This window comes from Saccoglossus kowalevskii, chromosome 6, assembly GCF_978046115.1.
Source record: "Saccoglossus kowalevskii chromosome 6, keSacKowa6.1, whole genome shotgun sequence".
Classification (NCBI taxonomy): domain Eukaryota; kingdom Metazoa; phylum Hemichordata; class Enteropneusta; family Harrimaniidae; genus Saccoglossus; species Saccoglossus kowalevskii.
This window is the reverse complement of record NC_140646.1, coordinates 28,008,757-28,029,648: the sequence shown is the minus strand read 5'-3', so window position 1 is coordinate 28,029,648 and position 20,892 is coordinate 28,008,757. Positions and strand designations below refer to the sequence as shown.

The 20,892-nt window shown below is 37.9% G+C and overlaps 1 protein-coding gene and 1 long non-coding RNA gene across 4 annotated transcripts in view; both read left to right on the top strand.

Moving 5' to 3' along the window:
* The window catches only part of LOC100375075 (putative G protein-coupled receptor CG31760), a 115,634-nt gene extending 100,724 nt beyond the window's left edge, over positions 1 to 14,910 (top strand). Inside the window, exons 7-14 of one of the 3 annotated variants that reach the window (XR_014929701.1) lie at positions 470 to 579; positions 2,041 to 2,255; positions 7,417 to 7,555; positions 8,044 to 8,149; positions 11,873 to 11,897; positions 12,297 to 12,395; positions 13,211 to 13,267; positions 14,255 to 14,910. Coding sequence is in view for 2 of the 3 variants with exons in the window: in XM_085500305.1 (XP_085356431.1) it covers positions 470 to 579; positions 2,041 to 2,255; positions 7,417 to 7,555; positions 8,044 to 8,149; positions 11,873 to 11,897; positions 12,297 to 12,361 (660 nt within the window). In the remaining variant the exon portion in view is untranslated. Of the gene's footprint in view, positions 1 to 469; positions 580 to 2,040; positions 2,256 to 7,416; positions 7,556 to 8,043; positions 8,150 to 11,872; positions 11,898 to 12,296; positions 14,107 to 14,254 lie in introns of those variants that run through there. The other 2 variants (XM_085500305.1, XM_085500303.1) reach the window with 2 other exon arrangements.
* LOC146742209 (uncharacterized) lies at positions 14,244 to 16,153 on the top strand. Its single transcript, XR_014929702.1, has 2 exons — positions 14,244 to 14,328; positions 14,809 to 16,153. It is a non-coding gene; the product is annotated as an uncharacterized LOC146742209 (long non-coding RNA).
* Positions 16,154 to 20,892: the final 4,739 nt, after the last annotated feature.

The window sequence follows — 20,892 nt, the reverse complement described above, 5'->3', positions numbered from 1 at the left end:
AATAATGGTAATGACGATGACAAAACAAGACGCATTTATGTTTGTATGATATGTTGACTTTGTTCTAGTTGTTTTCATCATATACATAATAGAACCATTATAATGGCTGTCACCGATCACTTCGTGCATAAATGTAAATTTACAAATATGAACAACGTTTTTTGTTTTTTTTATAGTTATAGCTAATATATATCACTGGCTAGTTTAGCGAGTGACTCCATTATGAAACCCGCATCAAACTCATAAAATTATCGACTTCCTAGTTCTATAACGTCAATATCTTGTTCTATAACTTTAATCCGAAATAGATTCAATAGTTGCCGTTATGAGCACCTTAACTACCCGTGGCATTTCAAGAAAATGCGCAACGAGTTGAAAAAGAAGCGTAGTAACCTTCCTTTAATGATGCCCAATTAAGGTAGATATTGCGAGACTACTGAATGATCTAATTTGCCGTATTCCCTTCTAGATATTGATCAGCTACTCGGAGCCTAGTGACATAACATGCGCCATGATACCATGGTTCAATGAAGTGGGGTTTGCAATCGCGTATGGCGCTTTATTACTAAAAACATGGAGGTAGGTATCAATGTTGTATTCATTGATTCTATTGTCACTATCATGGATATATATCATCGGTACAACTCCGTTTAAGGGTCCTTGTTCTGTTTCAATTATACATGTAATCATCGTGGACACGTTCGAGGTGATGAACAATTCTTTATTTGTTTAAAGAATCAGCTATAGTTCCTAAAGACTATGTTTAGTGGCAATATTGATAATGTTGACCACTTGTGCGTGTCAAGCTATGTATGCGATGTTTTCTGTCATAATGGGGGTCAACGTATGTAGCACAACAACGACAAATCGTGGCAGCATTAGCATTGACGTTGTCTCGCAGGAAACACCTTTCAATAATCGGCCTATTCAACATTATCTACCAATTAGTGCAATAATGTTACCGAATTTTCTATGAATGCCAACAAGAACTGAACATCAAGTGTTCGATCACCGAGTGTGAAATACTGATAGAACTTATGCCTTTTAATTCACGTCCAATAGACCCGTCATGGTATCTTCGCTGCTTCCGCGGATATTATCTGCATTGTAAAAATGCATTACGTTCGTCCCTAGGCGGAGAGATTTATCTTTCAGTGTGCCATTTGGCTGATGCGCAACTTTGTTGTCGATTCCAGGTGCTCTAATTGGCTTTGACAATTTAAAATATCGAAAAAGTCTCAGCTGGGCTTTTTGTGACCTGCCATGGCAACCAAATCTAATTATGTCGCGGATTTGCGCTGTTAGAAATAGACAATATCATCAATCCCTCTATTCCGCCCTCCTTTTGTCCCTCCCTCACTCTTTAGAAAAGCTCAAATCAAAACACAGACACATATGATTATAACAAGGTACATGTTGGACTATTCGTCGCACAGGTTCAGGTGACCGGCGTTATGTCTTTTTCTGTTGCTTGGATTAATTGAAGACATCCCATGATGATCGTTGCCATTAAACCATGACGTCATTTCCTAGTAATACCATGTGACGTAAACAGTCTTAACTTCGGATTCACCTGTCAAAAACTCGTCAACTAGCTAATAATCACCAGAATGGAGTTAAATCTACTTCGTCGTTTTATTGAGATGTGTTGTCAACCTACTGCATTTAATGTTCATATTTGTTTGATAGTCCGCTGCGTGAAATCCTAAGCACAAATGTTCCGTTAGTAAGCCTGCTTTTCCTATTAAGATCCCGTCTTTTGAAAGGGGTCTTCGACTCCTGGAATCCCATTATTTGTAACAGTCCCAGGGGGCGTACAAGGAGAGGTGAAATATGTAGCATCTTTCGAACGCTTCTGACAGTTGTACTGGTATGTACTTCCTACAGCGGACCGATCTGACCCAAAAGAATGATGAGCAATTAATTGTCGGTATCATAAAAAGAAGTTGTTCTATTGGGCGTTTTCCGCCTTTGTCTCATCAAGGATGGTAATACCCATTATTGTAATCTTTTAAAATTGTGCTACCTCCTTTCTTACAGGATATCGGTAGTCTTTCGGGTTCGCTCAGCAGCTAGGATTCGAATAACTGATAGGAGTCTTATAAAAAGGCTATTATTCATAGTAGCAGTATTCGTGGGCTACGTCACAATATGGACTATCGTTGATAGGCCCAGAGTCGTCAATGCGAGAACGTTGTCAGGCCTGAAAACTAATCAGTGTTCACTTACGTGGTGGGATCACGCAGCTGCAGGGGGTAAGTGCAATTGATAGCACACAGTTTTCATTTTGAAGAATACCAACATTTAGCGGCATACTACAACATTAACCAACATTTAGCAGACTACAAAATTAACCATCATTTAGCAGACTACAACATTAAGCAACATTTAGCAGACTACAACATTAACCAACATTTAGCAGACTACAACATTAACCAACATTTAGTAGACTACAACATTAACCAACATTTAGCAGACTACAACATTAACCAACATTTAGCAGACTACAACATTAACCAACATTTAGCAGACTACAACATTAACCAACATTTAGCAGACTTCAACATTAACCAACATTTAGCAGACTACAACATTAACCAACATTTAGCAGACTACAACATTAACCAACATTTAGCAGACTACAACATTAACCAACATTTAGCAGACTACAACATTAACCAACATTTAGCAGACTACAACATTAACCAACATTTAGCATACTACAACATTAACCAACAACTTGTAAATACAATACGAGAACGTCATAGCTAAATGGCAGACTGTTTCCCAGTGACGGATTCCCCGTATTAAACTAATCGAAAGCTATAGAAACTATACGAATAGCCTGGCCATCTAGTATATAATAAATTTGGGTTTAAAATGGCGGAATGTATTAACCCGTGTTTGCCGAATTCTTGTATTCTTTGCAAATTTATTCAAGGAATTTCAAATACCTTCACATAAGCTTTGTAATTTCGACAAAACTTATAAACTATGAAAAAGAGTAGTATATACTTGTTTATGTTTGTACGTTGTTTGTGTGGATATTTATTCTAGACGTAATGTGCTGCTAACAGACATCTCGTCCATGTCTTCTTAATCCGTGTGTGGTGTTATGTTGTCGTCTTATTCGCTTTCAAATTCTAAAGAGACAGAGGGGTCAGCAAATAGTTAAAAGGTCATGTCAGTTTGCGGATATATAGTTGAATTAAATGAACTATTAAAGCTCTCCATTATGGTGATTTTGGTTTCGTTACTGCCATTATCCGTCACTCTGATATATTAAAGACGCGTGGTTAGCAGTAATGTTAACTACTCAAACATAAACGTACTACGAGTGTATATTACCTCCTGGTCAATATAAGAACATTGAATTGAATCTAAAAATTGGACACTGTATTATTGGATGGTGGACATTTTGTAAATATTACAACTTGTATGAAATGTTTGCAAGGTTTGTCTATGCTAGACATATACTATTGTTGGTGGTACTAGAATTGCTGTCGTCGTGGTGGTGGTCGTCGTCATTGTTGTCGTCGGTGCTGCTGGTGCTGTTGTTGTTGTTAGAATTCGAGTTATAACACAGTAGCAGGGAGTTATTTGAGACCATATTGAAGTGTTTGTAGATATCTGTGTTGAATGCGTCAGGGGTCGTTATTTCGTTCGCTTTGTACAATGTGACATTTTCATTCCACACGTCCTCCGCCGTCCTTGTTGACGCAATGATCACACAGCACGTTGCCATCGGAAGTCTGAAAAAAAGTAATTTCTCTGGGTGTAGATGTGTGTTATATACGTGATGTGATGTGATGTGATGCAGTCATGGGAAACATTGTGATGCGCTGTCGGTAGCCGCGCAGATCACATATCCAGAATAGATTTGGGAAACAAAATGGAAAAAGGAGATTTAATAAAAATCTGAGACTCCGGAGAAAAAGCGGCGTTCCTTTGAACTGCGGGGGATTCTCGAAAAAAGATGAAATTAACTTCATCGTTTTTTTTTTCACCCCGAGGAGACAATGAGGGGAAATGAAGGCGAAAAACGGAAATCATTGTCAACAAGTCAAAAAACAATGTACCATCAACATTTTGGTAACGTGAAATTTGTTTCTGTCGTTAAGACGGCGACCAGGTTGTGAGAGGGTCTGTTGAGAAGGCTTGAGTGGATATCCTGGAGGTGAAATCGACAGATGAGTCGCAAATAGTCATTTAATTACAGCTACAAACTAGGGTAATACGCGTGAAAATGAGGATAACGCCGAAGATTTCAGGGTTTCCTGGCGGTGTCTAACATCTTTAATGTCATTGTTCACCCGTACCTCTATCTCAGTGTAATCAATTCCCACCGAGATTAAACATTATGTATTCTGATTTTGTTTGGTTTTACGCGCTTTTTGCTTTGTCTTATCTCGAAGACCCAATTATATCAGACGCCGCGTACCGGGTTGACTATAACTCGTGTGTCATTTTGATTATTGCCTGCAATCTTAAGTTAGAATATACAGATGAAAAATAAAACGGTTTTAGCCTCTGGCTATCAACGACCTAAATCGTTAATTTCTATTCATATTTCCATTTCAAAGACGACTAAACGAGGACGCGAAAATTTGTCTCATTATCGCGACTTTTCGTCTCTCCTTCACCGAAATGTCAATGAGTTTATGCACATGCCTTGGCAATGCGTCATATAATATGAATACTAACTTTCGAGGGGTATATTTTGAAAAGTAATGAATATAATTATTTCGAATTTGACTTATCCTCGAATGGTGGCAAGTAATATTTTATTCAATGAACTAAGGGGCCGTCATCATTACAGTCTGAATGGTGATCACGGCGTGCAACAAAACTCATAACAAGATGCAGTAATACAATGAAGAGATAAAGTATGTATTGGTAAATTGTCCACGTCAACATCTAAGGTTGTCATGGCGTTCAGTATTTTAAGAAGCGTCGTCAATTATGGACTATAAAAATGGGAATATGTTTATAGCCAATCTCAGAGAGAAAAAAAAAAACATTTCTTTTCGAGTAACTAAGCACAGTACATCATCGAGTTTCTACAACATTGAATAACAACTCCGAGCTTAGGGAGTATATATATTTTGTTCGCATTTCGAGTAATTTAACCAACACGATAAACAACTTTGGTAATATATAGACAGCCTGTCACATTCATTATGCACATAATGTACATTACTGTAATAGTATAGAATTTCATAGCCATAACACATTGCAGATGCATTGCAGTAATTTGAATATTGTCTCTGAATGTGCAAGAAATCAGAAACCAACTTACGTCCCTTAAAAGTGCGTTAACGTGCTGTCATTTTATTGACACCACGACCCCTGGCTACTACTAGCGCTAAAAACGGCGTTAAACAAAATGTCTATATACCTAGTATATCGACTGCATACGCTTTCAATGCTTTTTATTATTATCGACGTACGACTATAGGATCGCTCGTTTCCGGAACTAACCACATCCATTACAGCAAGTAGTCTATCTAGTAACGCTAAAATCAATATGTTTTCGTTTTTAATAAAACATGGTATACCTGAATAGTCGAATCGATTGAACACTTAACGGATTCATTTAAAACTGCCCTCCCCGATGGTTAGCAAAGTGATTAAAATTCTATTGCCTGCAAAAAGTGTCTTAATGACGCGTATTGAGTTGTAGATACAAGTAGACCACCCGCCTCTCACCTTGCGGGCAGGTAACTATTTCAAAATTAACTAGTGAGCATAAAGCTCGGCTAAAGGTGTTTTTAATCTACTGTCCCTCACTTCAAGGCATTGTGAAATGTATGCCGTATACCATAGCAGGCGGAGTCGTGTCGTTTGGATAATTTAAATAAGTCGCGTGTGAACTGAGAAACTTTGTCATAAATTAAAGACGTGCCATTACACTGTTTCGCTGCATCAACGAACACGGCACATCAAGTCATAACAAGCTTTTTGACAGGATACCGAGGAGCATTTCGTGACGTAGACGTATCGATTTACATCTCAAATTGTGAAGACAAAAAAAAACATGGCGACCTTAATCTCATAACCAGTCTCGCCCGGACGTGCCTTGTAAAGTTCGTGCTGCGCGACACTGGTGTAATTTACGTAATACTTATCCTTTTTAAAAGCAATAAGAAAGAGCGCCGATTTCCGCCGATTTCCTCGTGTTTCTTAGCAACCACGGTCTGTGAAGTCTCTACTTAAACACACTCACAAATAAGTTCTTCTTCAGCGTGTGCAAAATGGAGCAACATTTGAAACATGAGAAACGCAGCCTTATCTATAAGTCAGTATTTATTCTCTCAATATGTGCATTCGCATTGGCGCGTATTAAATACACGTAATGAGACATACCGCGTCATATCTCCGAAATGAGCATGTAATTAATTTCACATCAACTCTGTGATTGCAGCAAACGAGCATGAAATTGGCGGGCTGTTGGAATAATGTGAAATCAATTCACAGAACTATGAGTAATGTCGCAGTTCGGAGCACAGAACGATTTCAAGTTGTTTTAATTTATCGTTGGTTGCAGTGTCCCTATTACTCTGAATATGACACGTTGAATTGACATTAGATCCATTGGTGTGAAAGTTCCGAAAAATTTCCACGGGGTATTAGTATAAATACGTTTTAATATTGCGTCAGGATAAACGATAAATAAATACAATTCCTGCTCCACCGTATGTGCAAAAAGTCTTCGGATGAGTTATGCGTGTACACTGAATACCCGCTATGGTTTGTTTTATAATACTGTTACTGTATCGCTTAGTAATTTAGTGAACAAAGTGTACGTTAAATCAATCTTCGCAAAGCACTATGGGAATTTGTAAAGTGATATACAAGCAATTCCACTGAGTCATCAAATGCATATCAGGAACGCCCATTCCTTATCTATGCACAATACCTTTAAATTGTTGAAAGATTAGAATAATGCTATCTATTTTGCTGGAAATCACTTGACGACGGAACACAGCAAAGTGACCCGGTGCTAAGTACCTTTGAAACGTTTTAAAATGAGGAGTTGTGAAAAATGCGTAATTTATTTTGCAACACGAAACTCCACTTACCAGGTTATAATCCAAATGGAGGAGTTCTGTTATATAATCGCAATCCTGACTAAATATGGTTATGCGACTGTCAATCCATGATTTAACATAAAGATCAATTCTCAGTTTCGCTAAGATTCATGTATGTATTATTTCTATGAGTCGTAACAAGATTCCGGGATAAACAATTAGTCTGGCATTCTTGGGCCTACTCCCTTGCCAGACGGCGTTTATCAACTAGAGGTATTTCCACAGATACAGCGGATGTTTAGATACAAATGGACATTGAATTTGATATTGTGTTGAGTGGTTAGTTTACACCGATCTCTGCTCACTGTTACTTCCTCTTTTCCAGGGGAGATACTGTTGCTTCTTTGGGGAATTAGGCTGAGTTTTATCGTCAGAAAAGCGCCCTCGGAGTTCAACGAGAGCAAGTTCATCACATGGGCAATATATAACGAAACTTTGCTTTCGATGTTTTTAAACATAGCGTTGTAAGTATTCTTGCCAGTTACGAATTCACCGTCTATAGTTCACCCAATTGCACGATTAGTGCACAGGGACTGTGATTAGTGTAAGTTATAATCGTGGATAGGGTAATCCACTTACACCTCTTGTCCATGAACAACCCAAACCCCTTAATATGTTACACGAAGAAAAAGTCCCGCCCCGTACATGTGTCCATTTGGGGTGTCAATTTCTGTTGTCGCAATTTACCAACGAAAGGAAATATAAGGCGTGGAGTTTGTTATGCAACATCTTCACGGTTTTTACCAGCTCTTAATACAAACCTACAACAAAAAGCATAGATTTGCCGGCGATATTCAAAACGTAAACGGGGCAATGCATAATTATTAGTCTTTAGTTTCATCCAGTAAAAATTCTTTTTGTAATAATGTGCCCAAGCGTACAAACACACAGTGCATTTGGAAGTTGTGTTTTTATTCTATTGTGTACTCAATTGTAACTGTTTATTTTTCAGAATTTTTCTCCAGGATCCCGCCAATCCTGATCTACGATATATTATTTTATTTGTACATAGTCAGCTAACAACAACAGTCGTACTTGGATTGTTGTTTGGCAGTAAGGTGAGTAATCAAACAGACGTTATCTGTCGACAACTATAATACAGGCCCACAGGAATCCTTTCGGCCGTCATGCTCACACTCTTATAATCTAAGGCTTAAATAATAAATTACGAAATATGTCAAGCTCATACTGCATCGTGTACGCCATATTGAGGTGGCAGTAGCCAGGAATTTGCGATAATCCGTTTTTTTCGCTTGTTGAACACGTGGTAGCTGTCTCTATCATATGACACATCTACTACATGCAAATAATTCCCATAATGCACTGCAAGTTTATAAACAATTCATATCGCTTTTAAAGTTTTAAACAATTTAATATTAATCTCGCTCCAATTAAATGTACATATACGAGAGCAGATAAGAACTATGCGACCTGTTTTTTTTAAAAAAGATGCACCGTATTAACCCGGATTAAATAACAGCGATACGCTCTATCTCGCCCTCTAGCTTGGTTCTTTGTGGGGCTGTAAAATTCGCCGCACAATGCTGGTAATATGGCAAAGCAGCGAGACCTCCATTATAGCGCTCCGCTGTATTAATAATATGCATTGCGTGAGTTACTCTCTGAAATTACCCGGGTCCGTATTTTAATAACCCCACATCAATATTTTCTCCACTATCTAATTTAGAAGACAGTGAGTCAGGAATTACCCGCGGTGTTCATTTCATTTCAAGTACCATATGCTGTACGGTTCTTTCGAAATTACTACATTAACACCGTGTCAGAGTTCCCTGTGTCGCATAATTGTATTTTCTTTAATATTTCTGTTTTAGAAGAAATTATATCTTATTCGGCTTTCAGAGAGCGTCCACTTAGACAGGCGAGGCTATTAAGGCATATTGCATGAGGTTATCCGGCGGCCTTTCAGTATTCCGTTGACCCCCTTATCAGATATGCATTATCCCTACGTCAAGTATGATGACATTAATTACTATACTTTATCATTGTTTGATCATTTGCATCCCTCGTGGGACACAAAATGATACAAGCTCTGTTTCGGTGCACCCACTGAGTCAACTATTATGTTGTTTCAAAATTGGCACTGATTTAAAAATTGTGTAAATGATAGATTTTTAATGTATTCGCTGAGGCCGCTCTGGGATGTAGTGAGATGATGGAGTGCTTCCCTTTAGAAAGTTTTTCAAGCGAGTTATGTCGAGCATGAATGCTCATTTATAACCGCGCTGTCGTGTGTACGCTCAGTTGCAACACCCAATGATCACACCGGTCACACCAAGCATCGCGCCGCAACGCGTGATCGCATCCGCCATGGCACCGCAACGCAACGCATCGCATCGCATGATCGTATTCGTCGCCACTTCCCATGATCGCATCCGTCACGGCGTGACACAGCGCTGCATCGCATGATCGTATCCACCCGCGCCGCGCCGCGCCATGTCACATGATCGTAATCGTCACGTCACGGTGCATCGCAGCATCGCATGGTCGCACTCGGTGACTGCAGCCCAACGCACCGCATCGCATGATAGCATCTATCATCGCACCACGCCATGGCGGCACTGGAAGAGAATAGTGATGCGCCTAAAATAGACGTTAATCTGATCAGCATTTTGTAAAAGAATCGTAGTTAAGACTGCATTAAGCTGCCAATCAAGGCATCTAAAGAATACAGCTCCAATAGCCAGCAGCGATCAGCACATGTGAATTGAAGTCCAAAAACTCGATATGACTGACCAATTTCACGGTTAATTAGTTTCTTGGATGCATCCAGGGTGACAAATTGTGTTCATTTATTTTGTAAATGAAGTAATACTGTTTAGGGCGATGCTTCCTTCTCTTTTTAATGAATCATATCCCAGAATGTTAGCCACCAAATTGTTCGGTAACGCGCTGCATGGTGGGATTGTTATGCAGCGCAATGAATACTAATAACCCGATATTATCGAGATTCGTTTTGATAGCTTTTATTTCTTTAGGCAAAATGCAAAATAATTTCAAATATCAGGCACCATGTGAGGCTTCTAGTAAATGAAACAAGCCATTTATTTTACAAATGTAGAATGGGTTTATTCTTGTTAGAGGAATAAAAGCAATTATGTCAATGTTTGTCGTGACGACCTATCTCTATACGGTGCTTTCATTTATTGCAAGTACAGGCTAGTATTCTATATCTAGGGGAATTGTTCGACTCAGTCGGTATCGCTGTTATGCAAATCAACATAGCACTGATCGGTAACCATAGATTGGAACCATTTCGACCAATCAGTGTCCAATATAACATATTATATTGCATGGTGGTGCAAGATAAAGGGCGGTAGTTGTCGCGCCACGCATATGCATGCTCGAGATATATGGGTCTCAAATAAACAAAAGCGGCAATTTTGGCTGTTGCGCAGATCAACGAGTACAAACTGAGATGTTATCATGCTTTAATTAGGTATTTTTAGGCAACTGGAAGGTATCGAAGGAGTCCCCGGCGGTAATTAGTGCAAGTCGCGCCCAAGTCAAACTTCATACTTGTGATTTCCATTAGGAGAGCGCATTGCATTATGGGAAAATCAATGTTTATCAACACAAATATCGAGCATGCGCAGCGCGACGACCACCGCCCTTTAACTTGATAATTATCACGTGGTCCGGTATGGGTGATCGCGTGGTTCCTTATTTCGACATCTCATCTGAAAGGTTCCATGTGTATGCATCGCTGGTTACAGTGAAGGTGTGATACAGTGAAATATGTAGGACTTTGATACTCATCGACCTAGCCGTTTTACGTTATAGTCGTTTTACGTCATAGTCGTTTTACGTTATATAGCTACATTCCGTCTTTCGTCTAACCTATCACACATATTCGCGCATTTATCCCGCACCACGTGTATCGCATTCGCGTCACGCATCCACCATGACGCAACTTGTCGCACTTACATCGCACATTGCCATCGAGATTTTTCACCGAATCACACCTGGTAAACGAATATACAGGCCAAAACCATACTGTGGCGGTGTTTTTGTTTTCCCAATATATATTAATTCGCCACTGTGGTGGCTAAAATGTGCAATACAGATATGCAATTCAAACGTAATGGAAAGGAAATAAATACGCGATCAGAATGCGAAAATAATGACAGGTTGTGCCAAAGCTGTGCTGCTTGTCATACCAGGAGACACGACATGTCAAAGGCCAGTCCAAATGTCGTTTTATGATACATAATTTCTAACTTTCCTCTGAAGTGATTAATATTGTACCCTGGAACACGCAGACAAGTTGGCGTCTTTTTTTTAATTTTACTAATCACCGATTCGATCGGACGATTGCAAATGTTTCGTTGTCCTAGAATTATTTATTTTATGTGCGAAAATTATATCTCTTTCGATGTTATCGATTGCACCCGTTTATCTTTACATTAGCATCCAAGATTGCGAGGTTGTTTCTCCTCGAAAGGGTCAAACATTCAACCTATCTAGCTATTGCTTTTTCCATCGTGGTTGAAATATATAATTACATGGTACGATAAATACATTTTGAAGCTAAGATAAGATCGACCATGATCTCGACTTGATACCGAGGGTTCGGAGAGTTGGATAAACACGGTTCAATGTGATAATATGTATGTGTTTATAAGACGATCGGTGAGAAAGAGTTTAACATTATTCTTTGGAATTATAACGCACATTATAACGGACCTGAAATAAAATTGGAACTATCAAACGTTGACATAGAATATTTACTTGACATTGTTTTTTCTCGTATTTCTTTACAGATGTATTTGGTGTATAAATATCAAGGTAAGGGAGGAAAGCATGACTCCTGTTCGTCCAAACGAACTTTAGCTGTAGGTCGAACTTGCGACAAGTGCCATAAGAGTTATATAGGAGAGTGCCATGTTGATGCAGTGAAAAAATTACAACCACGTGAGCCAACGATGGATAGATGCGATGTCGAGGTATCCAATCAGTTGCAGTCTATCACACTCAGCCACGTCAAATCCACCACCCTGCCCACGTGCCACGACTGCATAATCACCATCCTCGTTCCCAGCAAAATTGTTGCCCCAGTATTCAAAAAAAATGTAGTGTTGTGCATATCATGTGTTTGTTACCCACCTTTTCCAGATATTATTGTTATGATTTTGTTATATGCCATAACTTTTTTTTTCCCTCGTCTCCATTTTTTTCTCTCACCAGCAACCTTAAGTGGTGCACACCCATCACAGTCACCTAAAGTGAAAAGAGTATGCACCCGACTTTGAGTTCATTTTAATTTGTGAGTTGGGGAGTCAGAAGGTATTTCAAGGCATGGTCCGATTCCTGCATGTCACCATTCACAACAAATATTTAAATCTTACTAGAAAATAGATTATTTATTTATGTATTCTTTCTTTTACTGTAATAACGTTATTATTATTAATAATGATGATAATAATAATAATATTAATAATAGAAATAAGTATAGCAGTATGGATCATAAACTTTAGCGTATTTTAATGTCAAGTCTAATGATTGTAGATGTGTTATGTTATGTACAACTTAACTCGTTTGTATACCTAACTATATTTAGTGTGTGTGTGTAGTTTCTGTGTGTCACAAATGTTTATATTCTGTGCACTTTTTTTCTCTATATTAAACCGGTAATTTCAGTGTGTATCCGTGGACATGTCATACGTCGTAGCTATGGTTACTATTTATTTCGTATATTTGTTGATTTGTCATTTTGTTGTATAATTCTATGTAATTTTACTAACTTGTTAACGTGGTTTATTCCCCGCGTTCATTCATGTACGGTTCTACCTTATCGTTCTTTCCCGTCCCTCCAATACTGTTACAGTATCACCCGATTAGAAATCCCGCCCTCAACCGCGTCTTTCTTACTTTAACCCCTGTCCAGAATTCTTATCGCATCTATGTGTTTCGTGAATTTGAACGCATTTCCTTCTAGTAACCCATTCTCAAGCCATTTTTAGAAACCTCAATGCATTTGCCTGAACAGAGATTATATTCAAAAATATAACTGATCAATTTTGAATTTTCTATCAATTTTTAAGTAAGTGCCAATGACGTCATAATGTTAAACGTTTCTGTAATCTGTTTCCTTACACCAGTCCACCTTCAATGTTATTTCACGTTGACGTCATTTCCGCTGGTCGGCACACTCGTGTGTAAGTCTGTGTTTCAATTGATAAACGGTTGTCCATGGTTTCTCTGGTGTTTGTCACACGTATCGTTCCATGTCCACATGTAGCTGTTACGTTTCCCGTTGCGCTGTCCATAATCGTCAGTCTTTGTAATTCTGTAATTACGTTGCCAACCAGTCTCGATAAAAGACTACAATGTCTCAATGCAAGGACCGGACCGCCTTCCCGAATGATGCATGCGACCCAACGCATATACTACATTGTGTAAGATTCCCCCAATTCACAAAGCATTCTCGCCACCCCTTCCTCTTAAGTTATCTCCAAATGAAAATACACAACTCTTGTGTCGGTGCATAGTGATTCCAAATACCCGGGAAACCAGGCATTACCCGTAATTCATTTATTTTCACCATTTTATCGGGGACAACTTTAAGGTTGCATCGTGGTAATAGCATGCATTTTTAAAAAGTAGATAGTCACATTAACTTTACCCTTAGAAGCTATCACACTTATACGCTGACAACTAGCCATGTATGTTAAAAGCTCTGCCTATACTCGTTACGCTAGTGTGATAAACTTATTTGTAACCCCAAATTGAATAGAGGATTGTATCTAAATGTAAGATATGGATTCTGAATCATTTTTAATGGATTCAAAGTTTCATGTTATTGTTACATGTCCTTTCTATTTTCCTCGGTATCTTTATTTTAAACGTCTTTAAAAGTTCGTTATAGTTAGTTGTAACTTCTTTAAAAGTTTGTTTTAGTTATCCCATTGCACGAAAATTGATTTTTTTTCATAGGTGGCGTCTTGTAAGCTATAACGCGGAATTCAATAAAGCTTAAAACGAACAGCTAAATCTATCCAACCGGCTAAGGAAGCATATTATAAATAGCGATTTTTAAATCCCAATTTTCCCTCCTTTGCATGTATAAACAGGTAGCATCATGTGTACGATTATTGGCCGTAAACACCAACGTTCCACGTTCTGTGCCGATTTTTCTATCACAGGAAACAACAGTTAGTAGCGGCGAAGAGGACATGGGAATACCAGAACATTGTCCACACATGCTGGGTCTAGGCCGGTAATATAGCGATCACAGTTCCCTATACTTGAGCTTAGTATTTTGTATGTGTGGCGTAGATAAGGATTTTTTTTTTTTATATTTAATTTGTTAGTCTGCGTCACCGGTGCCGGGCAAAGGATACCAGGTCACTCCAAGACATACACACGTCACGTTCCCTTGGCAGTAAATTGTTACGTAATGTCATATATACTCGTAATGTTTTATCAGTAATGACAACTATCTTTAGATATTAATTCCTAATGAGGAATGCGATATTTGTTTTGACGATTGAAATTAGTAGTGATTGCATGACATACTAGAAGACAAAAATAAACGCTGTACTTTGTTAACCGTTCAGTCACGCGTTAAATGATTCTAGTGCATTGTGATCACATTTCTGTAAAGTGTGAAAAGGGACGAGACTTGTCTTGGAGCGATCTGCTGTTACTTACTTCTAGCTTTACTGACTACTGCCTACTTCATTTCTGACCCCTTTAGGATGAATTCCAGAGACTTTATGCGCAGCTGGAACGACTTAAGACATTGAACATGGCGACCGGTAATCCGCATCTTGGAGAAACTATCGCTGCGATGACAGACGCCGCCTTGGCGACAACGTCTTACATATCGGCGGGAGAAGAAGTCGCCAATATTATACGAGAGAAATCCTTACAGGTACGACAAGAGAATGGACTCCAGACGCATACAGAAGAAGAGTGGTTATGACTAGAGGATATCTTGGAAGAGAATCAATGCGACCATGAGGAGTGTAATGATGAACATTAAGTCTATCGTATGTTTTTCTTCCAAATCCAATGAAAGTATCACATTTTTTTCTATTAATCTTAAAAACGGAGCTGTCCACATAGAAGTGTGTATTTTATACCTGCATGGAAACAGTCACGGAGCTTTGAAACATTGACGGGTGTAAAACAGTCCTCTTTTTTGTGTATTGTTTTGTTTCTGTCCTGAAGCCGTGTCTGGTGGTTTTGTCCACGATCGTCACGCGGGGAGGAAGTTAACGCAAGAATTGAAACCCTGCGATCTAAGTCCAAAGATTCATCCAGCCATGACCGAATTTGTGTCTGTGAATTCCGACATATTGTTATGTCCTCGACGCCTATACTGACTGTCATACGTAAATCGTAAATATGCATATGTATACACACCCCTTGTACATTTCCCCCAAACGCAAATAAAAGATGTCCACAGACGCAACGGGATGCACGATGGGTTGGAACGTGTCTCTCAAAATCAAACAAATAAAACTAATAAGGGGCGTTGTGATAATACCCTATACAACAGTACTGATCAAATCATCCTGCCGTAGCTGAAGCGTTTTATTTTGTAATAAATTTAAAAAAAACAAGAGCAGTAACTTTGATTACCTATAGAGGGGGCTATGTCTTCTGTCACAATAAAACGAAATAGACCAATGAGCCACCATCACCTCGAACTGAAGTACGCTAACAATTTACACAAGTGATTTGATTTTAGAGAAAGAGAAAAAAAACTTATGCAGCTTATTTTAAAATTTCATGGCTTCTTCTTAGCAGAATTACTCATACAATATGTATTTTGTATGAAAAAACACGAGTTCAAGTTGATACATTTTCAAAACGCAGTCATCATATATTTAAGATTGTAATCACTTTAAATTTTTCTACACAGTCAAGTATATGTACACGTAGTGTCTGTGTTGGCAAATAGTTGTCATGGTTACTCGAAACTACGAACAATTTGTTATCATTTTTTGCAGGACAAGAAATAAATATCTTGACAATTTTATTGGATTCATACGACTCGAAAATAAATATCTTTATGCCCTTTTTTTATACCGAAAGTTGTTTATTTTATAGTATTTTGTGACTGGATTTGAACCGGGCGGTCCACTCCATAATGGTATGATGGAAATTACGTGTTTTATTACCACGATCTGCACGTGGATTACTTTAGTTTGTCGTTATAATGTTAATTATCGATGTTTAGGAAAGTAAGCATCCAGTGTGTCACCAAGTGATATTTGTTCGATCACCACCCGGGTCTGTTTATTCTTTAATGTACAATATATATCTCGTTTGTCATATATACTGTTTGTTTCCATTGTTTCTATTGTCCCAGCCATAATTGTATAAATTTTCTGACACGAATATCTGCACATGCGCACACGCTGTCAGATATATCAACACCACACGGGTATAATGACGCATTCTGCAAACCATTTTAATGTGTATTCCTAATTCAGAAACGCGTTGTGTGTGTTTTCTCAACAAAGGTTGTGATAATGTGGAGGGATACTAACAATGCCATGATTATAATGTGAATGAACAAAACTATTGAGATAAGGGATAGAGTTAATACAGAATATGGATAATTAAAACAGATAGGATAATCAGGAGGGACGTGAATCAACAGGGATAAGAAGGATATAAATGAGTTAAAGGGTTGTAACAAGTATGATGTAATGAGAAGAGATAAATATAATGGGAATAAATACGAATATGAAGTTAACGAGAAGTGATATGTGAGAAGAACAGAGATGCAACTGGATATTTCTTTTCGAATAATGAGAAGGGTCTGGGAAAACAAACCGGGATGGAAATAACGAGAAGGAATAAAGACACTGCGAAGGGTGGGTGAATAAAAATGGATGGAGATAATGAGAAGGGTTGGAAATAATGAGGAGGGTTGGGGATAATGAAGATGGATGTGGATAATGTGAAGGGTTAGGGTAATGAGACGGGATAGGAATAGTGAGAAGGAGTAGTGATAATGTGTGCAAATGAAGTTAATGAAAAGGCTTGGAGTAATGACAAGGTTCGGAGCGTTGATAAGCGCTGGGGATAACTGGAAGTGATATAGATAATGACAACAATTAACGGTAACTGTTGGGTATACTGAAAGGGGTTGAGATAATGAGAAAGATTAAAAAACAATTAGAAGAGATGAGATAATGAGAACAATGACAAGTGTTGGGGATAATGAAAAATGTTAGGAATAATAAAAAGGATGGAAAGGAGTGGCTGGAGATAATAAGAAGAATGGAGAATGGTGTCACAGTGTAAGTCCTGCTTATTGCTAATGCGAGAGCACCCACATAAAATAATGGATGCTGACAAATGGGTATAGTCAGAAAGTTTGGGGATACTAAGAAGAGATAGAGATGATGAATATGGGGTTGAGATACTGAGAAGAAATGTGCGGATAATAAGTATAATGATAATAAAACTGCATGGAATAAAGAGAAAGGTTGGAGATATAGATGAATTGGGTGGACATAGAAATAATAAAAATCAATGGGAAGATACAAATATAGATAAAGGTGATTGAGATAATGAAAGCGATGTAAAACATGAGAAATGGTAGAGATAATAAGGATATTGATAATGACAATTGATGGAGTAATGAGAAGGATTGGGATAATGAGAAAGATTGGGGAAAATTAGAAGGGTTCGAAATAATATTAGGGAACAATGAGGTAATGAAGGGCTTAGGTAATGAGAAATATTTGGAATAATCATAAGAAGACAGAGATGAGAAAGGATAGAGAAATGAGAAAGGATAATGTTAATTGGAATGTACAAAATAATGATAAGATAATGAGATAATGATATATAAAGAGAATAGGTTAGGGTAAAGATAATGAGAAGGAATATATATACTGAGAAGGGTTGTGGATAATGAAAGGATTAATTAGGTGGAATAGAAATAATGAGATGAGATGACATAATGAGAAATAAAACAGACATTACCAACTGTTTCTTAGATCTGGTTTACAACTCTGGCAACAGGAATAGTGGGATAAGGTAAATGGCTCTGACTCTTAGCGTTACTGAACTGGCACAAAGCTTGTTCACCATAGAATTTGTGACAGACTCACCTTTCCCACAGATAAGATGCTCAAGCGCTTTGACGAGTACAATTGGAAAGCTTACTGATGTACAACCGAGCAGTTTTGTTCATAATGTTTGTTCTGATGATAGCATTCTCAGACGTTCCACATAGAGACAGAAGAGTAACAAGAGAAACCATGCCATGCTCAGTTCGGTGCTATCAGTGTTATCACAATTTTGTTGATCTACTGTAATTTCAGCGATACTAAATACAACAGCTGGCATGATGAGAACGCATTCACATCCAGTTACTCCTGCATCTTCGATAGGGAATCACATACAAACACTTGTTATTTGTTGTTCTGGTTTGAAAACACGTGTATGGATGGTTTTTGCCCATAGATGAAAACATCGTCTGTTGGTGACTGATCAGATTGACTGCCTCTGACAAGAGAGATCCTTCGCTAGTGATTTCAGTTTGCCAACAGAGCGATCTGATTTTCTGACACCATTGAAGAAAGTCTATCACTAAAATGTTCAGTGTAGCTGACCTAGTGCTGGCATTATACGACAACAAATGAATCAGATGGATGAATTGAATCATCTCTGAATCATCTGGTGATATAACTCCTTCAACATCGCCTATCAATACTTGGAGTATGTTGTATGTTGTGTGGCACTATACACTGATACTACAATGGTAGCATACACGTAGCACACAAGGATTTGCAGTACAAGACCTGACATCAAATACCGTAAGTCCATTTGGCCTCGGACTGCAATCACTGAGCTAAACGTCAGACCTTCATCAAAGTACACCTACAAGCATCTTCTTGTTTAAACAACTCACTGCCATCTGGCTAACTCATCACCAATGCATCCACATGCATTCCATATGAAGTGTGTAAGTGTAATGACAAAACAACAATGACATACAGCAGAGACAATGACGTACAAGTCCCGAGTAAACTTTGAAGCAAATCTTTCATTGCATCATCATTCCTGGATAAACTGGATCAAATCTGGACAAGACATCGGTTCCAACAATTTGCCCCTCGTCTCAAAAAGTCAGGATCAGAGAGAATGTGACAAAATCGCTTGAAAGTGCATCTTGGATGTAGTACAAATATAATGCTTACATATTAATCGTAATGATGATTCATAACCGATCAAAGCGTATTCAAAATTGATTTGACTTAAAAACGTTTTTTGCAGTTTTAAACTGCAAAAATAAACTAGAATGCAATATATAAGAAGCAACGTGGATATAAAGCAAGTGGATAACTTGTGACATTGACTAGAGGTTCAGGATGAGTAATCTGAATGTTGATGTAATTCTTGACTATTGATGTTCGAGTAAGAAGAAGGCCTGGCCCTTGGTAAGTGTATGCAGGAACTTTGATGATGTTAATACATTGATTACTTGTTCATGTTACACCCAGAAACCTCATTTTAGACAGAGGTTATTTGTGGAGCCTAGCCATTCTTTATTCATTGTATTTTTTTCTATACTAAGCATTCACAACAATTAATGTACAAAAAACGATACATGGATCTCGAGATTAAGATCATAAAGGTATTTGCAGAAGAGTGAACATATTCTGCTCGGCCATATATCAGTCTATTCATGAAGGGACCTTCTACATAGAGCACATGATGTAGAAACAACCAGAGGTTATCTGCCCTAGTGATTAGACGTATTTTGTCACCAGTTTATCGTATCAATAAGTCTATGACGTTTCTTAAAGTCACCAAATCCAGTGCAAACTAGTATAATATCAAAGAAGCAAGGAAAGATGGAAAAACAAATCAAAAACATATCTTTTGTCGACAGTAGTTGTAGTAGAAAGATGACCCTTAGAGTAAAATATGAGGCAGACAAATTTGATTCTGTGGCTTCTGCGATTTTAAGTTCAGATGCATATATCATAGAAATTATTGATGGAAGGCATGTTAATTAAAAGTACATATCAATACACCTGAACATGAAATTGAATGATTTTACCTCCCTGTGTCTTTTATTTTATGTTTCTAAACAAATTGTGCATCAGAAGAGTTAAGAAATAGATGGCAATGCCAATGCTTTGTTGAAAGACATGGTTACCAAATCATATATTTAAGCATACTAATGATGTTATCTTCTGTAAGAAACATTTTATCAGTGACAAAAGAGATGTTTTTTACCCTGATTAAAAAAAGCTTGATGGATTTCAAAAGCATAATTTCAATGCCATGTTGTATGGTAGAAAGTTTACAAAAGTCAAAAGATTTAATAGCAGAAATGTCAGAAATAGATCTTGCTTTCAAGTTTTCTAAAAATTGTTTGGAATTCTGCAATATGCACATTTGATTAATACCATCCCTGGAAAATATAACAGTGCAGTATTTTTGAAGTCCATCATTGATGGTATAAATACAGATGTTAAGATTTAGGAAAAATCCTTGGTTGAGTACTTCGATGAACCTGCTATGCAGCTGGCTTATTATGGTGTTTAGATATCCAATAGTGCTGAGCAAGTCATTGGATTTTCCGGAGTGGAAATCCCAAATGTTAACATGACTGACTTGTGGTTTGCCAGAATCATCGTTGTTGAATTTAAAGCGCTGATAGGTAGAATTACCAGATACTTCCATATCAATGAATATATATATATTTGTGTTTATTCTTGAAGCATGATTGAAGCTTGTGAATGTGAGAAAATACTTCACAGATGTGACCCATTCTGACAGTGTGCCAGGCTCTCAATGT